Source organism: Podarcis pityusensis (genome assembly GCF_964106645.2).
Source record: "Podarcis pityusensis genome assembly, chromosome: 2".
NCBI classification, from domain to species: Eukaryota; Metazoa; Chordata; class Lepidosauria; order Squamata; family Lacertidae; genus Podarcis; species Podarcis pityusensis.
This window is the reverse complement of record NC_138029.1, coordinates 125,642,681-125,666,683: the sequence shown is the minus strand read 5'-3', so window position 1 is coordinate 125,666,683 and position 24,003 is coordinate 125,642,681. Positions and strand designations below refer to the sequence as shown.

The window sequence follows — 24,003 nt, the reverse complement described above, 5'->3', positions numbered from 1 at the left end:
TCAGACTTCAGGGCAGATTCTTCCAGGCGTCTCCTGGGTGGAGGCAGGAACAAAATGGTGAGGCGCTGCTTGAGGGCACTGGGCATGACTGAGCCTCTGCCCCCAGCCTCCTCCAGGAACCAGCAGCCCAGCTTGGCCACCGGTGGCGAGGATCTGCCGAAGGATGCTCCTGCGAGGAGGAGGAAGAAGGGGGTGGACTAGATGGCCCCTGGGTGTGATTCTAGGAGCGGAAGGGCCTCAGGAGAGCCCCAAAGCAGCAGCAGCAGCAGCAGCATCTGGGTCCGGACCAAGGGGACCCCTCCCACCTAGCCCAGCCTCCTGTCCTCACAGCAGCCCAACGCCCCACAGAACAGAGCCGTCTGGGTAGAGTGCCTGTGGGCCTGGAGGCTCCATAAGAAGAGCCCTGCTGGATCAGGACCAGGGCCAACCTAGCCCAGCCTCCTGGCAGCAGCCGACCAGGCGCCCCCCCCCCTCCAGGGAACTCCGCAAGCAGGAGCGGAAGAGCATCCTCCCCTTCTCCTTCTCCCCCGTTCCAAGGTAGACTGGCTCTGTCCATGGAGGATCCCCTTGGGCACCGCGGGGACAAAGCAGAGCCCAAGGGGACCAGGCTCCCCCCAAGCCAAGAGGCCCACGGGGGGGGGGGCAGCGGCACTCTCTGCAGGACTACGCTTCCAGGAAAGGGGAGGGACTATCCCGGGCCACATTCCCCTCCTCCCCGCGCCCTCCCGGATCCTGGCCATGCCGCCCCACCTTCCCCCGCCTGGACTAGATGACCCTCAGGGGTCCCTTCCAGCTCCAGAATTCTACGCTTCTCTGAATTCTAAGATTCTGAAGTTGAATCGGAAACAGCAGGAAGCAAGCTGCCTCCTCCAGAATTTGGGGCGGGGGCGGGAGGGAGAGCAGCCGGGGGGGGGCGCCCCATCTGACCTTGGCGCCTCTGAGTCTTCCTGCCTGAATGCAGAATCCGACCTTTGTCCCCGCTGAAGGTCACTTTCTGAGTCTGGAGCGAGTTCTCCAACTGGGGAGTGTACTGATTTATTTATTTGCATTTCACAGATTCACAGTCCAACCCTTTGCGATGCCTAAAGTGGGGCTTGAACCCAGGACCCCGAAATCGAGTGTCTCCTGCTTTACCAGCGGAGGCTTTTGCTCCCAAGGGACCCGTGTCTCTCTCAGGTACCCTCCTAATATTGCAACAGACTTTCAGTCCGCTAGTGAGCAGGTGAAGCATTATTATTATTATTTTATTTATAGCCCACCCATCTGGGGGCAGGGCACCAAGCGGCATCTGAGCCGAGAATCACAGAGAACTCTGCACATGCCCTGGACCCCCGGATTCTGGGAGGGAAGGAGGACAGCCAGTCAGCCAGGGGGCTGTGCTCAGCTTGTGAAGGGTTAAATGGAACAGAGCCGGAGTCCTAGAGAGGACAGGAAGTGGAGAGTCGGGGCGGGCCCTCCAGAGCCGAATCCCCTCCCTCCGTGCCCAGTCCCGTCTCTTGTCTCTTGTCTCCTCCCCGCGCTGCCTCGGTTTCCCTCCTGGGAAGAATCCGGTGAGTCTCCTCTCTCTTCCCCCTTGGGGTGCCCATGGGAGAAGGGGGTCCCGGGGCTGCAGGGGGAGACCCCCAAGTCTGGGAGCAGAGGGTCCTGCCCCCCAGTCCTCTCTGCCAAGCCTGGGAGGGGGCGAGTTTCCAGGGGGTCTGCAGCTCTGCTCTTCCTTGGCATCCTCTTTGGGGAAGGAGGGAGGGGTCTGGGGGGGGGAGGGCATGCCCAGAATGCCCCTTCCAGTGGAGGAGCCCCTGCCAGGCCGGCCTTTCCCCCGGGCAGATCCTCCTCCAGATCAGCTCAGGTCTCCAGCCCAGAGCCTCAAGGGAAGCCTCTCTGGGCAGGAGCCACGCCTGGGGCTCCTCCGTGGAGAAAAGGGGAGAGCCAGAGGGCTGAGCTGGCTGCACTGGGCTTGCCAGGGTTCAAGGGAAGGGAGCTGCCTTCCTTGAGAGGAGAGGGTGGAAAGGCGCCTTAAGGACCCCAAGATCTTGTCCTGAAGGGGGTGAGGCGATGCAGGGAGGAGAAGGAGGGGGCTCTGGGTTGCAGGTCTGCCAACGTTTCTCTCTCTGATCCCAGAGTGAGCGTTCAAGGATGTTCCCCATCCCGGAGTTTCTCTGCAGCTGCTGCTGTTGCAGAATGTTTTATTTACCGTATTTTTCGCTCTATAACACGCACCTGACCATAACACGCACATCGTTTTTAGAGGAGGAAAACAAGGGAAAAAACATTCTGAATGAAACAGTGGATGTATCATTATTGAGCTTCATGCTGTGGCCACAGACATGTGATCTGGTGGTGAATTTGGGGTGACCCAATGCAAAAATCCTGAGAATCCCTGTGGATCCATGCTTTGTAACCACGTTTTTGCACCATTGCAGCCCCAGGCAACAGTGGGTGTGTGATTTTTGGGGGGCAGGCTGTAGCCATGGACATGCTATGTGCTCTGATGGTGAATTTGGGCTGACCCAATGCAAAGATCCTGAGGATCCATGTGGATCCATGTTTTGTAACCACGTTTTTGCACCATTGCAGCCCCAGGCAACAGTGGGTGTGTGATTTTTGGGGGGCAGGCTGTAGCCATGGACATGCTATGTGATCTGATGGTGAATTTGGGGTGACCCAATGCAAAGATCCTGAGGATCCATGTGGATCCATGCTTTTTAACCACATTTTAAGTGGGGAGGGAGGGAAAAACAGAATGGACAAGGAGCACGAGAGGGGTGTGCAGAGAAGCAGCTGGCTAGGAATGCAGGAGAGGGGTATAACGGGAGGGAGGAAAGGAAGGCAAAAGTTTTCCCTCACCTACCCACCCAAGCCAGCCAGCTCGCGGGCTCTCTCTCTCTCCCTCCCTCCTGCATGTTTTCAGCAGCTTTCCCCTCTGCTTTCCCCTCTGCTTGCCTGGAGGGGAGGGGCTTTCCCTGCTCTTTGTTCCGTTTGAGCAAACACAGCAAGGAAACAGGTGGGTGGGCAGTAAGACCCTGAGGCAGAATGCAGGAAAGCAGCCGCTTCCTCTTTTCAGGTTTCCCTTCTCCGAGACGCGCAATTTGATTTTTGCCTGATTTTTTTTGCCATTTGGCTCCAGGGACCACACATTCGCTCAATAACACGCACAGACATTTCCCCTTCCTTTTTAGGAGAAAAAATCTGCGTGTTATAGAGGGGAAAATACGGTACATTAAACTTACAACTTCCACAGTGCGTAGGTAAAACTGGAACTCCCTCCCGCAGGAGCCAGGGATTGGAGAGACTTTTCTAAAGGGAAATAATCTATACATGGCAAGCATGATTGTGAATAATACTCTCTTAGAAAAATGTAAGATACAGAAGGAGGCATTTATTTATGTATTATCAAGAAGAATAAAGCAAGGATAAACGACACCTACTCCCCACCTTCTGGGACGAAAGAGGGATTATCAGTCATTGTGTGGCTCCTACTACTAACAGGGGACATTGGTGCTATCTCAAAATAGACTAGTTCTATCAAGCTACCCTAAGCCTTTGGGAATCTTGCCACAAGAGGAGCGTAAAGCTCACCTCTGGAGTTTTTGGAGGATATACATGCCTGTTGTTCTTAAGTACACTGCAGATTTAGGACATGTGGAAGATCTATACTTTGATTGCTTCCGTGCCAGGGTGGGGGCCACATTTTGGGACTGGAGACTTGCGAAAATGGCTCCTCTGCTTCCACATACAGATTTGGTCCCCGTGCAACTCTTGACAGAGGTGGATACGGCTACAACATCTGTCTGGCTTGTGATGAGAGAGCTCAAAGATTGTGAAAAGGGCTCTCCATAGAAAGCACCTAGCATGGGGGCACCTACATGTAATATCTACTCTGCTCTTTTCTGCCCATGCTCTGGGGTTCCAGTTTTCAGGCTTGCGGACAGGACGGTGACTGGTTTTTTTTACCAAGTTCTGTCAGTTATCCCCACTGAGTTCAATGGGATCTACTCTCAGGTCACTACTGTGCAGACCATGCCAGGCTTGCAAGTGGGGTGAGGAGCATATGGAAGAAATTGGAATCACTGGAGATGTTTAGAAATGGGGCTTCTCTTGAGAAGGGGCTGCCCCATTTATGCTTCTCCAGGGGCAGGAGAATATCTAGGGCAAGAGGATCCCTGCAGGGCCTCTGAGGCTCCCTTTGTTTCTTCCTCTCTCCCAGGACCCTGCAGCTTGTTTTCGCTTCTTGGTTGCTCAGGAAGGATGAAAGAGACGGATCCTGCAAAGCTCATAAGGATGGAAGGGGGAAGATGGACGGTTGACCTGGTCAGGTTGTCTCCTGCATCCCTCCTCACAGCCTCTGAGCGTTCCCTCCCAGGGACCTCGGAGAGATCTGGTGAGTTCCAGGGGAGGGGAGATGGGGACATGGATGGAACCGGAGAGGTATTGGGGCTTGCTCGGGGGGCACCATTTCGGGCTCCTCCACCTGCCTGCCTGCACCTTTGACATCTGCAGGCAATTTGAGCTAGGAATACATCACAGCTCCCCGACCACCACAATGTATTGGCAGCTCAAAATGTCTAAAACCAGTACCGTGATTGAATGCTCTACCAGTGTCAGACAACTTACCAATCCTTCAGGCAGCACTAGAAGTCATGACTCTTGAAAGTAACCTGATCCTGGGCTTCCGATTTGTCTGCGAAGGGAAATGGTGAGGCAGTTCGAGTTGTCCGTCTAAAAGACGACTGTTACCGGGGCTTTTGAGCAGTGGGGGTGACTGCCAGGGTTAGACACCCCCCAAAAAAAGCCCCAAGGGTAGTGGGGTGTCGAGGGGACCAGCCGGGTGTGAAGAGGCTTGCCGTGATTGCTGGAGCCCTGACGCTGTATCGGCAGGTCAGCAACCACACTACCTGGGGTGTACGAGGCATCCATATCTTTCTGGTATAATTCCTCTGTGTATTCTTGCCACCTCTTTTTCATGTCTTCTGCTTCTGTTAGGTCCTTACCACTTTTGTCTTTTATTATCATAATCTTTGTACGAAATGTTCCTTTCATATCTCCAATTTTCTTGAACAGACCTCTGGTTTTTCCCATTCTATTGTTTTCCTCTATTTCTTTGCATTGCTCGTTTAAGAAGGCCTTCTTGTCTCTCCTTGCTATTTTTTTGGAAATCTGCATTCAATTTCCTGTATTTTTCACTATCTCCCACGCATTTTGCTTGCCTTCTCTCCCCCGCTATTTGTAAGGCCTCGTTGGGCAACCACATTGCTTTCTTGCATTTCCTTTTCATTGGGATGGTTTTAGTTGCTGCCTCCTGTATAATGTTACGAGCCTCCATCCATAGTTCTTCAGGCACTCTGTCCACCAAATCTAAATCCTTAAACCTGTTCTTCGCTTCCACTGTGTATTCATAAGGGATTTGATTTAGATTGTATCTTACCGGCCCAGTGGTTTTTCCTACTTTCTTCAGTTTAAGCTTGAATTTTGCTATAAGAAGCTGATGATCTGAGCCACAGTCAGCTCCAGGTCTTGTTTTTGCTGACTTGTATAGAGCTTCTCCATCTTTGGCTGCAGAGAATATAATCAATCTGATTTTGATGCTGCTCATCTGGTGATGTCGATGTGTAGAGTCGTCTCTTGTGTTGTTGGAAAAGAGTGTTTGTGATGACCAGCTTGTTCTCTTGGCAGAACTCTATCAGCCTTTGCCCTGCTTTGTTTGGAACTCTAAGGACAAACTTGCCAGTTGTTCCTTTTATCTCTTGAGTCCCTACTTTAGCATTTCAATCCCCTATAATGAGAAGAACATCCTTGTTTGGTGTCATTTCTATAAGGAGTTGTAAGTCATCATAGAACTGGTCAATTTCAGTTTCTTCAGCACCAGTGGTTGGTGCATAAACCTGGATTACTGTGATGTTAAAAGGTCTGCCTTAGATTCGTATCGAGATCATTCTATCATTTTTGAGATTGCATCTCAGTACAGCTTTCGCCACTCTTTTGTTGACTATGAGGGCCACTCCATTTCTTTTACGGGCTTCTTGCCCACAGTAGTAGATATGATGGTCATCCGAACTGAATTCAGCCATTCCTGTCCATTTTTGTTCACTGATGCCCAGGATGTCAATATTTATTCCTGCCATCTCATTTTTGACCACATCCAACTTACCAAGGTTCACGGTTCTTACATTCCAGGTTCCTATGCAATATTTTTCTTTACAGCATTGGACTTTCCTTTCGCTTCCAGGCATATACGCAACTGAGCGACCTTTCGGCTTTGGCCCAGCCGCTTCATCAGCTCTGAATATACTTGTACTTGTCCTCCGCTCTTCCTCAGTAGCATGTTGGATGCCTTCCGACCTGAGGGGCTCATCTTCCAGCGTCATAACTTTTATACAGTGGTGCCCCGCAAGACGAACGCCTCGCAAGACGGAAAACCCGCTAGACGAAAGGGTTTTCCGTTTTGGAGGCGCTTCGCAAAACGAATTTCCCTATGGGCTTGCTTAGCAAAACGAAAATGTCTTGCGAGGTCCTGCGGGTTTTTTCCCTTTCCCGCCTTTTTCTAAGCCGCTAAGCCGCTTATCAGCTGATCCGCTAAGCCGCTAAAAGCCGCTAAGCTGCTAATAGCGCTAATCCGCTAAGCCGTCAATGGTCTCGCTTCGCAAGATGGAAAAACCGCTAGACAAAGAGACTCGTTGAACGGATTAATTTCGTCTTGCGAGGCACCACTGTATGCCTGTTGTCTTTCTCCATGGAGTTTTCTTTTTTTAAAAAAATAATATTTATTGAGATTTTCAAAATATTACAAAATGAAATAAAAGCAAAGAAAAATACAAAAATAATTGGCAAGTTAAAAAAAGAAGAAAGACAAAACCCTCCCACCATATAGATAGGGAAAAAGAAAAAATTCAACAATACCACACAAACAATTAAAAACAATTACAAAAAGGGGAAAAAAACAAATTCATTATTTCCAAATCCTCAACTGTCATCACCTTCTTTCTTAGACCTCCTCCTCCTCCTCCCTTTCTTTGTATCCTAGTTATTAATTATCCCAGCAAATCCTTTCCATAATATAAAAAATTCTGTCATTGCATTACCCTAAACAATCTTAATCTTACCTTTCTATAATAAGATAAATCTTAAATCTTAAAACTTAAATCTTGTCCATACCAGCTTATAACATTCTTTCATAATTCTTTGAACATTTTTACTAAAACCAAGTAATTCCATTCCAGCATTTTTCTAATGCTCATCAATTATTATAAAACACTTCTAATAAAAAGAGAGAAAAAAAACAAAAAAGAAAAATACAAATAAGTCTGATCTTCCAAGTTTTGTCAGTCCTCATTATCACATCAATCTAGCTCATTAACCTGGCAACCTTATATCTGACGCCCTCAAATCTCTTCCTTGCCCCTTCCGCCACTCTTCTTCATGTTCGTAGCTATATCTTCCCTTGTCTCCTGCTCGTGATAACTCCAGCTTAACAGTATTTTCAGCCCTTCTCGACATATCAGCCCCTTTTCCATATTCAACCTTAAATTCCATGTGGTATTTAATAGCATATTTCAGAAGCCCTCCAAGGTTAAGATCCCACACAGTCCCAAACATCTCACGGCTCATTACCATATTTGAAAAGTCCAGACATCCCAGCATTGGGGGATCCATCCAGCCCCCCATTTCCAGACCAAACCAGACATTTTCTTTCCAAATCTGGCTTTTCCCAGGATCATTTGTCCAATCCGAAAACTCATATTCCTGTTGGGCCTGATCTGTCAAAACACACTCTTGATGTGATTCCTGAGTGGGCTCCACATATTTTCCCACTGCCTGTTCAAAGTTTCCCACTGCTTGTCCCAAATTTCTGACCGAAGTCTTCATCCATTTCACTTTTTCATGTAATTGTTCCAGTAGGGCATTTGTTTTGTAAAGGGCACACAACAAGGTTTCTGAATACATTGTTCTGCAAGGTCAGATGCCTGTTCCCACGATCGTAATCTATAACAGCTGCCGGCTCCCTGGAGTTAGTTACAGTTTCACAGTCTCCCTCTAGGGGGAAAACTTCTATTTGTTCTCGCAACAAAATTTCCCCTTTTAAGATACTTTGTCAAAATTTGTTCCTTTCAAATGCGAAGAGGGACGATGGAATCACTATGTTTCTCTTCTTTTCACTATCTGTCAAAACCACTTGTTTCTGGTCAATGAACTTCAAACGTCGGTCCTGACACCCCTGCTCCAGTATCAGGACGGAGGAAAATTACTTTGCTTAAACTCACTTTGAACAATCCAAAGATAGTCCTCCCCCTTCTTCTGTCAAAAAAGGGGGGTTGCACAATTATAAATGATGGAATCCAATCCTTTAAAGACGATTTTCTTAGCTCTAGTTTAGATAGTCTTTGCTTTGTTCTGTTTACAAAGGAACGGAAGGCTGACTTCCTGTTTAGACCTTCCCACTCCGTACCAAATAGAAAAAATATTTTAAAATCCAATTCTTTTCTGCTCGTTAATCCTTATTTAATGTCCAATTGTTCAAGATTCTAATTACTCACGGGTGCTTATTTTAGAGTCCAAATTGTCCCAGGAAAAAGGCAGCGCTCCTCCGGCAACAGCTATGTGGCTTCGCTCCACGGAAATAGCAGTTGACTCACAGCACTGCGCCACTTCCCCCTCTTCACTTCGGAGCCCGTTCGTGGGTTCTTTCGTGAGTTGGGGGGCGCTAAAGGTGCCCGCCGAGTCCCATGGTCACAGGCTTCTTCCACCTGTGATTTATGAAAGGGTCCCCGCTTCGCCGTAGCGGAGAAGACCCATTTCCCGCTGAGCTTCCCCTGCAGTTCAGAGGGAGACCGCCATTGCCGGTGGCGCCACCCCGGAAGTCCCCTCCATGGAGTTTTCTTGGCAGGGATACTCGAGTGGCTTGCCGGTTCCTGCTCCAGGTGGATCACGTTTGGTCAAAACTCTCCACTATGACCTGTCCATCTTGGGTGGCCCTGCACGGCATAGCTCATAGCTTCTCTGAGTTATTCAAGCCCCTTCGCCACGGCAAGGCAGTGATCCATGAAGGGGGGAATAACTTTTTATTTGCTTTTAAAAACAAGGATCATAGGACTAATATACAAATATGTAGACCAAGTATCTCTAGCATATGGTTCACCATTAGTGGTCAGTGTATGAGTTCTGGGTTCCTGAATTGGTTTAAATTGAAAGAAAAAAAGGGAAACAGGAGAGAACAGAGAACATTCAACATTGCATAGCTGAATGCCTAGTCAGGAGCTCTTGCGGCTGTTGTGTTTAGATTAAGAGTGAGTTAGTCACTTTTCCTCTTTTGTCACCAATGAAACAATACAGAGTTAGTCTACTCTTGAAAATGGGAGTGGGGTTCAAACTGAAGAGAGTGATTTAGGTATAAATTAAAATTTAGACCAAATTTAGATTGAGGCAACAGCTGGTGGGGAGTGTGCAGGTGAAGATGTTGCTGTTTGTTTCACGGACAATTTGCTGGATCTTGACCAGAGAGCTCTGCATAAGGAAGTCAAGGAGGAGAATCGTGCGGTCATGGACCCTCTTGGTAACGCTTCCTGTTGGATCATAATATCTGTTCTGAAATTAAGCAAGTAACTTTGAAAGTCCATACATACCTCTATGTGATGAACCTTCACTATTTAGGTGGAGACCAACAGCATTCGGGATTCTAACATCCCCACCATGAACCCTGAATGGAGGGATATCCACTGTTTTCTCTGCAATTTTTTCCCTTCTAGTCATGCCTTTTAAAGCAATGACCAGGTTGTCTGAACTGGCCAGGCCTTCTTAAATGTCAGCCTCAGAGCTTTAAGGGAAATTGGAGATGGAGTGGATTCCAGGATTGAGCCAAACAAAATCTATCCCAGATAAAAACCAAGCAATATGTCAGTTAATACCAGCCAACAGTGAAAACTATAGTAAGGGCTCACATCTAACTCTCTTCAGTTCCTCCTCTATCACAAGCATTCATTAACTTTGTTCTTCCTGAGGCTCTAATTAGCTTTTCTCTTAATTGTAGATGGTGATGAATTGGAAGGGAAGACCAAGGGGGACCACAACAGAATTCACATAGCAGAGAAGTCAGATAAATATACAAAGTGCGGAGAGAACATCTGCCAGAGCCCCCAGTCCACCTCACATCAAGGAAAGAGCTTTGTTCGGAGGGATAGAATCTCTTCACATGAAAGAACTAACAGCGGAGAGAAATTGTATCAGTGCAGAGAATGTGGGAAGAGCTTCAGTCACCGTCAGAATCTCACTTGCCATCAAAGAATTCATACAGGGGAGAAACCCTATCAGTGCTTGGAATGTGGAAATAACTTCAGTCGGAAAGAACAGCTCACTTCCCATCAAATAATTCATACAGGGGAGAAACCCTTTGAGTGCTTAGAATGCGGAAAGAGCTTTAATCGGAAGGATGGTCTCAGTATCCATCAAAGAATTCATACAGGGGAGAAACCCTTTCAATGCCTTGAGTGTGGAAAGAGCTTTCGTCACAGTTCCAGTCTCACTTCCCATCAAAGAATTCATACAGGGAAGAAACCCTATCAGTGCTTAGAATGCGGAAAGAGCTTTAATCGGAAGGATGGTCTCAGTATCCATCAAAGAATTCATACAGGGGAGAAACCTTTTCAATGCCTTGAGTGTGGAAAGAGCTTTCGTCACAGTTCCAGTCTCGCTTCCCATCAAAGAATTCATACAGGGAAGAAACCCTATCAATGCTTAGAATGCGGAAAGAGCTTCAGTCAAAGTTCCAATCTAACTCTGCACCATAGAGTTCATACACGGGAGAAACCCTATCAGTGCTTGAAATGTGGGAAGAGCTTCAGTCACAGAGAGATTCTCACTTGCCATCAAAGAATTCATACAGGGGAGAAACCCTATCAGTGCTTGGAATGTGGAAAGCGCTTTAGTCAAAGTGCACATCTCACTTCCCATCAAATAATTCATACAGGGAAGAAACCCTATCGGTGCTTAGAATGTGGAAAGAGCTTTAATCGGAAGGATGGTCTCAGTATCCATCAAACAATTCATACAGGGGAGAAACCCTTTCAATGCCTTGAGTGTGGAAAGAGCTTTCGTCACAGTTCCTATCTCATGACCCATCAAAGAGTCCATACAGGCGAGAAACCATATCAGTGCTTGGAATGTGGAAAGAGCTTTCGTCAGAGAGGTGATCTCACTTCCCATCAAAGAGTCCATACAGGCGAGAAACCATATCCATGCCTGGAATGTGGAAAGAGCTTCGGGTATATGCAGTGTCTTAGTTTGCATCAAAAACTTCATACGGGGGAGAAACCATATCAGTGCTTTGAATGTGGAAAGAGCTTCAGCCAGGGGGCCCATCTCACTTCCCATCAAAGAATTCATACAGGAGAGAAACCATATCAATGCTTAAAATGTGGGAAGAGCTTCAGTCTCAGGCACAATCTCACTTTGCACCAAAGAATTCATACAGGGGAGAAACCATATCAATGCTTAAACTGTGGGAAGAGCTTCAGTCTCAGGCACAATCTCACTTTGCACCAAAGAATTCATACAGGAAGGAAACCCTATCAGTGCTTGGAATGTGGAAAGAGCTTTCGTCACAGTTCCACTCTCACTTTCCATCAAAGAATTCATACAGGGGAGAAACCCTTTCAATGCCTTGAGTGTGGAAAGAGCTTTCGTCACAGTTCCAGTTTCACTTCCCATCAAAGAATTCATACAGAGAAGAAACCCTATCAATGCTTAGAATGCGGAAAGAGCTTCAGTCAAAGTTCCAATCTCACTTTCCATCAAAGAATTCACCCAGGGGAGAAGCCCTATCAGTGCTTGCAATGTGGAAAGAGCTTTCGTCAGAGAGGTGATCTCACTTCCCATCAAAGAGTCCATACAGGCTAGAAACCATATCAGTGCTTTGAATGTGGAAGATCTTTCGTCAAAGTGCACATCTCACTTCCCATCAAAGAGTCCATACAGGGGAGAAACCATATCAGTGCTTGGAATGTGGAAAGCGCTTTAGTCAAAGTGCACATCTCACTTCCCATCAAAGAGTCCATACAGGCGAGAAACCATATCAGTGCTTGGAATGTGGAAAAAGCTTCACTAAGAGGATGCACCTTACTTCCCATCACAGAATTCATACAGAGGGAAAACCAAAAAAGAAAAATAATAACGCAAACATTATTGAACAACCCTTACAAAACACATTTGTATAGAAAAGAGAAAGGGCATGGGAAAATAACTAAAAATACCCTTTATCACATTTGTATCATATCATTTGTCAACACATAGAAAGGCAGGCTCCCCCAGCGCTCCCCTGGGTGCCCCCTCTTCTCCCTGTCTCCCACCCTGAGTGATCGTTGCACTGTAGCAATAATTACTGAGAATATGCACTCCTGGATAAACCTAGCTGTATTTAGTATCCAGCCTTTTCCCTCCCCTTTAGCAAGATGGCACTTTCCCTACATTCTGCCCCCCCCCAGCCTAGCCTTCAAATCTTAACCACTCAGATAGTACAATATGACTCTTATTATGATTGTCTAATAATCCAAATTAGTATTTCTCCAGTTTCTAGGTCCAGTTTCTATAAAGCCTTATTAAAACCGTTCCAACAAATCTCAGTCAAGTCACAGTCCAAAATTATTGTCCTTTTTAATGTTCATCCAATCCTGCTTCCTCTTCTTTTATTAAATCTTCTTTCCTAATCCACTGGGGGTGGGGAAGAATGCATATTAAATCCCTTTCCTCATACGAGATCATAGCTTGTGTTATGAACAGTTTCAGGAGTTGCACTGCATCCCCTTTTGCTGGGTGTACCTTTTTCTCTGCCAATAATTCCCACACCAGCTCATCCCAATGCAGCCTTGTATTTCCATGGAGCTCTTTCTCTCTCCTCCTGTTCTTCCCTTACCTGCTCAACAGAACCTTCTGCCACTCCCAGAGACTCCTTTCCAACGACTCCCAGCTTATGACCCACACATTCACCTCAGTCTCTTTTTCTGGAACCCGTCTTGGTCTTCAATGTCAAGGTGCTCCATGTCTGAATGGAGAGCAGAGCTGCAGAAGTTTGTTTGGAGTGGATGCATCTGGTTCTCCATAAATCAGGCAGAGACAAAGTTCATTGGCAAAAGAAGAACTTTCTACTAAAGGTTTTTCAGCTTCGTTACAGAACAAAGCTTCAGGGGACTTAGCAGATGTGAAAGTTAGAAAATGAAAGTAAGAAAGAGAAACCAGCCCACTGAGCTCACAGATTTATCTTTCTGGCTCTGTGTGACCTTGAGATAACAAAACACAAATCATAATAAATCCAGTTGCCTCAGCAGAAAAGGACAAAACCTTCTGGAAGGAACAAGTGTTTTCCAGTATTTTCGGGTTCCGCCCTCGGGATTTTATCTGTGACATTTTGTTCCACTGCCAGAAAAGCATCTTTAGCTCCCTAGTTCCTGTGGCAACACTTTGGTCCAAGTTTCAAACTTTTTAAATTAGCACGGTGGTTAGCTTGTTGCAGGCTTGTTAAGCCTCTTTGAATATAGGATTTCTGGTAAGTTCCCTTCTACTCCCTCATAAAAAGACACGACACAATCTTGTTAAAGTCAATATAAAAGTAGTTTACTCATTCAGTTCACAGATGCATCCCTGAAGGCAGACTTGGGTTACAAAAGTGTCTAACTATCCACTGATCTTAGCTCCCGGACGTAAGAAGTGGGATTTCTATCTGGAGCAAGACATAAAAGTCCTCCTAAATTCCCCTGAGATCCTAGCCCTGAAAGCTCAGCTGTTAACAATGAATGTGAATCATTTCTCAACTTTCCAGCAAATTCTAGCCTTCTTGCTTCCTTCACTTACGAAACCTTCCCGTGCGATTCTAACCTGGAAGAATCAAACTTGGTTCGACCAAGAATGCAAACAGTGCAGAAGTAGGCTTAGATTTCTTCAGTCTGATATGAAATCAGACAGCACCCAGAGCAAAATCAGGGAGTTAGCCCAATTCCGTTCATACTACAAGAAGCTGCTCCATCATAAGAAATTGTTCTTTGCGAAAGAACGCTGGACGGCACTGTCAGTGGCCATTAAAACCCGTGACGACAAGAAATTCTGGAATTTAATTAATGCAGGTTTAAGACCCCCCTCATTCATCGCTAATAACATCACAGCAGCCAGTTGGCACTCTCACTTTGCTCAGCTGTATTCCGCCCCAGATCCCGAAGTAAATGTTGTCTCCACTCTTCCAGCATCTGCCTTGCCCACCTGGGAGCCAGTCTCCCCAGAGAGATGTATACAACTAATCAGCACGCTTTCAGGGGATAAATCCCCGGGGGAGGATATGATACCACCTGAGGTATTCTTATCGAACCAGACGTGGTGGGCCCCTATTTTAGCATCTCTCTTCACCACTATTAATGCTACTCTTAAGATTCCACCTAATTGGAAACAGAGCATAGTCATCCCAATACATAAAAAGGGGGACCCACAAGATCCGCGTAACTATCGACCTATCAGCCTGCTGGACATATCATACAAGGTCTACTCTAGATTCTTGCTAGAGAAATTAATCGAGTGGGCAGAAGAAACAAAGCTATTCCACCCGGAACAGGCTGGCTTCCGTAAAGGTCACAGCACATCTGGCCAATGTCTTGTTCTATTTACCCTGATTGATAAATACCTAAACAGGTTCAACTGCAAACTACACGCGGCTTTTGTGGACCTGACCTCCGCCTTTGACTCCATCCCCAGAGATAGGCTATGGCAGAAGCTTAGTTACACTAACATAGATAAGAGACTCCTCCACCTTCTTATGGAAATTCATAATGACATATCGGCCAGAGTAAAATTCGGCCCTCTGGGAGCTCTATCTGATCCTTTCCCTCTGAATAAAGGGGTCAAACAGGGCTGCCTCTTGGCCCCTTTTCTATTCAATTTCTACATCAATGACATCGTTACAACCATGAAGGCCCTAAATCAATCTGCCCCCTCTTTACAACAGCTCAAGATCCCCATATTACTCTATGCGGACGACATGGTGATACTGTCTTTAACCAAGCAGGGCTTAAACAACATGCTCAGAGGGCTCATGACATATTGTGACACCAACTCCCTCAAAATCAATTTCGCCAAAACCAAAATTCTTACTTTTGGCATGAAAACTCGGAAGCCTTTCTGGAATTTTGAGGGCCACTCTATTGAATATTGTTCAGCATTCAAGTATTTGGGTATCACTTTTCAGCATGGGCTTAGCTGGTCAGCTCACCTAAATATGACCATCCTGGCTGCCCGTAGAACCATCAAAGCTTTGGAGAAATTCTTCTATGCAAAAGGCGGCCAGTTGGTTCCACCAATCAGAAAAGCATTTATCAGCAAAGTCCTCCCGATGTTACTGTATGGGGTTGAAATCTGGGGGTGGAATTTAAAAACACTACAACGGCTGGAGATTCTGCAAAACTCTTTTGCACGAAAGATACTGGGCCTCCCCAAGGGCTCAGTTGCTGCACAGTTAAGAACAGAACTGGGCCTCCCCTCCATTGTTGCGAGAGCCCACATTAGAATCATTAGTTTTTATTGTAAATTAATCAATGCCCCAGGTTCCCTATTAGCTAGGCAAGCCTTTTTAACTTGTTCTCATACCAACAAATGGTCCAAGGCCATGGAGACTATTACTGCACGCTACTCCCTCCCAGATCTCGACATGCTGTCATCTTGGGACCAACATAAAATCCGGGCCTGGATTCTTACAAGAGACGAGGCCATGGACCGGGCACAGTCCACTACAGCTCGCCTCTCCATGTGGCTCCCTAAAGTGAAAGTGGTAAGATCACTTGCCAACTACTTGATAGACCTGACGGAGCCCAATTTGAGAAGAGCGTTTACTATGGCCCGTTTCCATTCTATACCCACGGCCTTCCTGCAGGGGATTTACTCTAAGACCCCTATTACTCAGCGTTTATGTCCATGCACAATGAATGAAGTAGAGGACTTCATACATTTCTTTTTCTACTGCCCTATTTATGAGCCAATAAGACCTAAGCTCCTCCTCTTGATCCCGTCCACCATTACATCTAAGGAAGACTGTTTGAAATCGCTTCTTGTGGACGCAAATCCCCAAATTTCACGTGGGGTGGCAATCTTTATAGTGCAGGCTCTGAAACTCAGGGCTACTCTGACTGGGTAGTGAGTCCTAGACCTGGACCTGTTTTAATTCTTTTTATTACTTTTTCAACCCAATGTGCCGAGCCTATTTTGGGGCCATTTTATGTTTTATATACATCCGCACTTTAGATTCTTGGCGCTGGCAACTAAATCTTTACATTATTGTCTTAGGGTAATTTAAATGTCATTACGCCAGTAATATCGCTTTGAATTTTGTTTGGTTGCTTGTCTCTAGTATTTTTGTCTTATTTTGCTATGGCTGTATGCTAATGCAATAAAGGTTTTTATTATTATTATAGTGTCTAACTATATGAACTATCCCATAAGGGTGTTAGTCCCAAGTGACTGCAACTGAGCTGTCACTTCTCCTAACATATAGAAAGACAAAATGGAGAAAAAGATCAGAACGTGGAGGACATGTGCTCCTCTACCCAGAATAGGCCACACCTACTTCAAGTCACATGTAGTGGAAGTCTGTCCCAGCTCAGGAGGAAACAGGAAGTTTTCTCCTGAGTAGTAGAAAACATCCCCAAACATGTCCACTGTAGAAATGTTGTACTTGACTGCTATAAGTTTCACATCCCACAGGAAGGGAGCCTGGGTGTCACCGGGTCCTGCCCCCTGCAAGTCAGGAATCTCGTCCAAGACAGATGGCCATCCAACCTCTGCTTTGAAAACTCCATGGAAGGAGAGTCCAGCACCTACCAAGGGAGTCTGTTCCACTCTGGAAGAACTCTTCCTGTCCTAAAGTATTTCCTGAGGTTTAGCTGGAATCTCCTTTCTTGTAACTTGAAGTCATTGCTCCATCCTGAACACCTTGCTCCATCCTGCAGGTGACAGCCCTTTCATAACATGTATACGTTGTAGAAAATAACAATTCCATAAAACGGCATTTGGATGATTCCGATTTCTTTTAAGCCTATGGCCTCACTTAACTGAAAAGGCCTGTGCCTGCCTACCTTTGACGGAACAGAACGAGCTGCTTTTAGGTATTGTATGTAGCAAATGTCTGTTCCAGAACCCTGAAAAGAAAAAAGTTGGAGTTGTATGCATGGAAAGAGAATCAGCCAGGCATGGCAACTGTGATTTATCTTGAACTGTTTTGTAGATGGATGAAAGAGGACGTTGTAAGACATTTAGTGGTTAGGAATATTAGCCAAAGTCTTAAAAAAGAAAAACACAAAAAAATAGTTATATGTCATCACACGATTATATGATGAGGGCTTATCTGAAGAGCCAAATGATTTTGGTTAGCTCAGGATGATGACATTGGGCTGCAACTATTAAGATTGCAGCGATCCTTTGGTGAATAGGAATGATGTGCAATTTGCCATTCCATCCCCAAAAAAACCTAGAACCCGAAACACCTTGGGGGATCTCACATTAGAAATCATGACCGTAAAGAGAAAGAATATGAATAACAACTGGGCAACATATAAGGATTACTGGAAGAGTAAAATAATAAACCTAAATTGAAAGAATATAATAAAGTTAAGAAATATTTGAACAATTGGCTGCAATTTTTTTCAAATTAATCAGAGATTGGCAAAAGATAAAAAGGATTTGAGAAAGAAACTTCAAGATTGGATGAGTACTTAATCCAATCTAAAAGTAAACGTATTTCCAAATTATATGATTTGCTCCTAGAATGGGAGGTAAAGGAGGAGCAAGTGAAGACAGCGATGGTAAAGTAGGCCCAGGATTTAGGGGAAAATATGATGAGCCTATGGAAATGGCTGTGGGAAAGGGATATTAAATTTACAGCATGCTACAATTTAAGAGAGGATGTAATGAAAATGCAATACAGATGGTATCTGACCCCGGTTAGACTGGCAAAAATGTATACAAACTAGTGATGTTTGTTGGAGATGCAACAACGGGGCAGGAACCTTTCTACACGTGGTGGGAATGCAAAGAGATAGTGGAATTCTGGGAAAAGATTTACAACGAGTTGAAAAAGTGATTAAGGGATGGGCTATCTTTTGATGAGTGTGGAAAGAGCTTTCGTCACCGTTACACTCTCACTTTCCATCAAGGAATTCATACAGGGGAGAAACCATATCAGTGTTTGGAATGTGGATAGTGCTTCCGGGAGCAAACCAAGCTCACTTCCCATCAAAGAATTCATACAGGGGAGAAACCCTTTCAATGCCATGAGTGTGGAAAGAGCTTTCATCATAGTTCCAGTCTCATTTTCCATCAAAGAATTCATAAAGGGGAGAAACCATATAAGTGTGTGGAATGTGGAAAGAGCTTCTGGGAGGGGGCCAAGCTCACTTCCCATCAAAGAATTCACACAGGGGAGAAACCCTTTCAATGCCATGAGTGTGGAAAGAGCTTTGGTCACAGTTCCTATCTCAAGACCCATCAAAGAACTCATACAGGTCAGAAGCCATATCAGTGCTTGGAATGTGGAAAGAGCTTCAATCGGAAAGATGTTCTCACTTCCCATCAAAGAATTCATACAGAGGGGAAACCAAAAGAAAAACTAACGCAAACATTATTAAACAACCTTTACAAAACATATTTGTATAGAAAAGAGAAAGGGCGGGGGAGAATAACTAAAAATACCCTTTATCACATTTGTATCATATATATCATATCATTTGTCAACACATAGAAAGGTAGGCTCCCCCAGCTCTCCCCTGGGTGCCCCCCTTCTCCTCGTCTCCCACCCAGAGTGACTGTTCCTCTGTAGCAATAATTATTCAGAATATGCTCTCCAGGATAAACCCAGCTGTATTTAGTATCCAGTAACCTTCAGCAAGATGGCACTTTTCCTACATTGTGCCCGCATAGCCCAGCCTTGCAATCTTAACCACTCAGACGGTGGTCCAGTGGCGCAGCGGCAGCAGGGGTCCCCTATTAGCTAAAGTGGTGCTTCAGTTTAAGAACAGTTTCAGGTTAAGAACGGACCTCCAGAACGAATTAAGTACTTACCCTGAGGTACCACTGTAATACAAATTAGTATTTCTCCAGTTTCTAGGTCCAGTTTCTATAAAGCCTTATTAAAACTGTTCCAACAAATCTCAGTCAAGTCACAGTCCAAAATTATTGTGTCTTTTAATGTTCATCCAATCCTGCTGCTTTTTCTTTTACTAATCTTTCCTAATCCACTGGGGGTGGGGAAGAAGGCATATTAAATCTCTTTCCTCATACGAGATCGTAGCTTGTGTTATGAACAGTTTCTTCCTCCTGTTCTTCTTTCACCTGCTCAACAGAACCTTCTGCGCCACTCCCAGGGACTCCTTTCCAATGACCCCCGGCTTACAACCCACACATTCACCTCAGTCTCTCTTTCTGGGACCCGTCTTGGTCTTCAATGTAAAGGTGCTCCATGTCTGGATGGGGAGCAGAGCTGCAGAAGTTTGTTTGGAATGGATGCATCTGGTTCTCCATAAATCAGGCAGAGGCAACGTTCATTGGCAAAAGAAGAACTTTCTACTAAAGGTTTTTCTAGTTTCTCCTCTCAGGATTTTAGCCATGACATTTTGTCCCACTGCCAGAAAAGCATCTTTAGCTCCCTAGTTTCTGTGGCAACAATTTGACTCAAGTTTCCATCACAGAATCGTAGAATGGGAGAGTCGGAAGTGTGGGGATGTTTAGGGAGGCAGGAGAAGGATATATTGTTTACTAATACAGTGGTACCTCGCAAGACGAAATTAATTCGTTCTGCGAGTTTCTTCGTCTTGCGGATTTTTCGTCTTGCGAAGCACGGATGCACCCTGGTATTAACGGTTTTAAGAAAAAGGAAACAAACTTGCAAGATGTTTCGTCTTGCGAAGCAAGCCCATAGGGAAATTCGTCTTGCGAAGCAACTCAAAAAACGAAAAACTCTTTCGTCTTGCGAGCTTTTCGTCTTACGAGGCATTCATCTTGCGAGGTACCTCTGTATCCTTCCTAACTTGCATTAGCAAGTTCTATAACTTAGCAGAGTTCCAAACATTCCCCTTTTTAAATTTGCACGGTAGTTAGCTTGTTGCAGGCTTGCTTAAGCCTCTTTAAATATAGGATTCCTGGTAAGATCTCTTCTACGCCCTCATAAAAATACACGACACAATCTTGCTAAAGTCAATATAAAAGTAGTTTATTCACTCATTCAGTTCAGAGAAGCATCCCTGAAGGCAGAATTTGGTTGCTGTCACTTCTCCTAATATATAGAAAGACAAAATGGAGAAAAATAGCAGAATGTGGAGGACATGTGCTCCTCTACTTATAATAGGCCTCACCTACTTCAAGTCACATGAAGTGGAAGTCTGTCCCAGCTCAGGAGGAAACAGGAAGTTTTCTCCTGAGTAGTAGAAAACATCGCCAAATATGTCCACTATAGGAATGTTGTACTTGACTGCTATAAGTTTCACATCCCACACAGGGAGAGAGCCTGGGTGTCATCTGGTCCTGCCCCCTGCAAGTCAGGAATCCCAGGAATCTCGTCCAGACCAATTGTGATTCATCTTGAACTGTTTTGTAGATGGATGAAAGAGGACTTTGGAAGACATTTAGTGAATAGGAATATTAGCCAAAGTCTTAAAAAGAAAGACAAAAAAATTGTTATATGTCGTCACATGATATGATGAGGGCTTATCTGAAGAGCCAAATGATTTTGGTTAGTTCAGGATGATGACATTGGGCTGCAACTATTAAGATTGCTGTGATCCTTGAAGATGATGGGTTTTTCGGAGCTAGCCAACCTAACCGGAAGAGTCCGCGACCAGAAGGAGGAGGCATATCAGGAAGAATGGACTAAATTTAATGATTATTTAGTTAAATATGTCAAGTTAGATGAATTGGAATCAGCTTGCAGATACTTAATCGACTTAGGATTTTATATAAGTTAAGTGATGAATTAATAGGTGTAATTTCAAAATGAAAAGATCTAAGGATGTTAATGTTCAAGTTAAACTTTATAAGAACTGTGATTTGGAAAACCCCTTAAAAGGATTAAAAGGATGTGTATCTGAAGAAGTGTGCATGCACACGAAAGCTCATACCAAGAACTAACTTAGTTGGTCTTTAAGGGACTTCCGGGGGCGGCGCGAACGGCAATGGCGGTCCTCTTCTGAACGGGAGAGGAGGCTCCGCAGGCAACGGGTCGTCCGCTACGGCGAAGCGGAGACCCACTCTGGAAAACCCCAGGCGGCAAGAGCCTGGGGTCTTGAGGCTCGGTGGGCGCCTTGAGCGACCCTCCAAGCGCAGAAGGAACCCCGTAAGGGGCTCCGGAGCGCGGAGGGGGGTTGCGGCGCTGAGAGCTGTTTCACAGCCTGAGGAGCGAAGCCGCGCTGCTACTGTCGGTGAGCGCTGATCCCTTTTCCTGCTAAATTACGGATTCGGACGAAAAAGCAACTAACTTGTGAGTAAAAGACTGAGTCACTTGAATTTGAGACTTTAAAGGGAAAATTTAAATTGGCGTGAACTTGGCTGAAAGCGGAGAGACGTGGAAGCAGGAAGTCCGTCTTCCGCAGCCATTGAACTTGAAAAAAGCAATTAGCTGGAGGAGTGGAGGCTGAAAGAAAGAGATCCTAAGTTTTACAGATCTAAGCATCTATTGAACTCACATCTTAAAGTAAAGACTTTAAGCTAAAGATTTGGGATTTTTACTTGCACTTGACTTTCCTCCTTTTATTGGATTACAAATCAGAAGGTGAAACCCAGAGTCAGGAGCTGCCTGAGCACTAAGGGAGCTGTCAGCACTGCAGATTTGGATACTGTATATTGGAACTTGAAACAATCTGAGGGTATTGAGACCTTTTAAATTTGAAACATTCTTTTTGGAGATAAATAAGCACTGTCTGCAACAAAGTGACCATCTATAAACTCTGCTAAACATTTGTAATTGAAGGTTCTTGGACATTAAATTAGACTCTGAAAGACAGATTAAGCTCCCTCTAGAGGATTGGATTAAAACAGTGACTTTACATGCACTTTTTACTTTCGATTCCCTTGCTGTTTGCTTGCTCTGGACCTTTCCATTCCCATGGGAATAACTCAGTGTGACCTTGACTGACAGATAACGTTGGAATGAGTGGCACAAGAAAAAGAGGGAGAGCTAAACAAACAACTTTAACAACTCTAACCTCAGCCTCACAGACACGTAGATCATCTGTGCCTACTTTGCCCTCAGAAGTGGAGGGAGAGGGCGAAGCAGAGCAGTTACAATTGGAAGATATGGCCTCAGGAGCATCTGCTTCTGTTCTAGACAAAATTTTTGAAAAATTGGAAGCTTTGGACAAGAAAGTAGATGCGCAATCAGCAAAGATTGACAAAAACACAGAATGTCTAAATAAATTAACCACACAAGTGGTACAGAATGCACAAGCAATTGGACAGTTAACGGAGGCCTCAGCAGAAAATCGGAAATTGACTGAGGACACCAGACAAAAATTAGAAAATTTAGAGCAAGAGGTAAGACCACTCACTAAACAAGTTGGGGAACATCAGATTTATCTCTCTATGATAGAACTGCGAAACCGTGAGAACAACTTAAGGATTAGATCACTACAAGAGGCAGAAGAAGGACATCTAACTGAGTTTTTGACCAAAGAATTCTCCAAGTTCTGGAACTTGGAAGAAAAGGACTTTAAAATCGTGTCAGCTTTCAGACTTGGAAGATTCATAAAGAAGGAGAGGCCCAGAGACTGTTTGATAACATTGAGATCAAAGGAGGAAAGGGATAAGATTTTGGGACTACATTTTGTAAAATCACTGGAGGTTTTGGATAGAAGAATTGAAATTTATAAAGATATCCCAAGACTACTGCTTGATCTTAGAGCCGCCTATTCTGAACTTGTCAAACTACTAAGGAGCAACGCAATTCCATTCAGGTGGGAATTTCCCCAAGGAATATCTTTTACCTTTAGAGGGAGAAAGGTTAAAGTAAGAACACTGGAAGAGAGAGACAAATTCCTGTCTACATACGGAGAGGACCTTCAAAAAGGAATTGAACTACCTTCTGGGCCTGAGGCAACGCCAGTACCAACATCAGCATCTGTGGAACCTGAAGATCCTGAGAAGATACCACCCCTTGAAAAATAACCAGATAGTTCAGGATGTCTCTGCAACTGTTGAGCTGGAATATTAATGGTTGTAACATTCCGGAAAAAAGGAAGAAAATATTTCATATATTAAAAAAAGAACAATTGGACATTATTTGTTTACAAGAAACACATGTGACGAGGCTCCACAGAAAAGTGTTAATAAATAAAAGATTGGGCCAGGAATTTGTATCGTCCGACAAAGTTAAGAAGAGAGGCGTGGTGATATATGCAAAAGAGAGCCTGTCACCTAAATTCCTATTTAAAGATGAACATGGAAGAATTTTGGCTATTGAGATACAATATCAAGGAGAGAAATTGCTGATATTAGGAATTTATGCACCTAATGAAGGGAAATCGGAATTTTACAAGAAGTTGCAGGAGACAATGCTGGACTATCTAGACTACAACAACATCATAATGATGGGAGATATGAATGGGGTCGTATCAACTAACATGGACAAGTCACAAAGTCAAAATGTTACAAAAGACGGCAGACTACCTAAAACCTTTTTTGAAATGACTGACAATATGGATTTGATTGACATTTGGAGGACAAAGAACCCACTAGGAAGAGAGGGAACATTCTTTTCTGAAGCCCAACTGACCTGGACAAGAATCGACCAAATATGGATTTCTAGAGGCCTGGCACCTAAGGTCAGAAAAGTGGAAATCTGCCCAAAGACCTGCTCCGACCATAATGCAGTAAAGATGGATATGACACTATTACCAACTGGATCCTTTAGATGGAAGATGAATGACAATTTGTTTAGAGATCAGGAAATTACCAAGAAGGCCCAAAAAGTTTTGAAGGACTATTTTGAGATAAATATGAATAATATGG

At 44.8% G+C, this 24,003-nt stretch overlaps 1 protein-coding gene and 1 long non-coding RNA gene across 2 annotated transcripts in view; one reads left to right on the top strand and one right to left on the bottom strand.

Moving 5' to 3' along the window:
- Positions 1 to 935: 935 nt before the first annotated feature.
- LOC308469451 (uncharacterized protein) lies at positions 936 to 11,883 on the top strand (the record flags this gene model as incomplete). The annotated part of the gene is made up of 3 exons (XM_080991930.1): positions 936 to 1,550; positions 4,205 to 4,378; positions 10,019 to 11,883. Exons 1-3 carry the CDS (start codon positions 1,400 to 1,402, stop codon positions 11,881 to 11,883), a joined length of 2,190 nt encoding a protein of 729 aa, XP_080848056.1. The 5' UTR covers positions 936 to 1,399.
- An 8,256-nt stretch (positions 11,884 to 20,139) lies between these two features.
- Positions 20,140 to 24,003, bottom strand: part of LOC308470275 — a 56,254-nt gene continuing 52,390 nt past the window's right edge. The window contains exon 2 of the long non-coding RNA XR_013982329.1: positions 20,140 to 21,059. This is a non-coding gene — a long non-coding RNA (uncharacterized lncRNA). The remainder of the gene's footprint in view (positions 21,060 to 24,003) is intronic.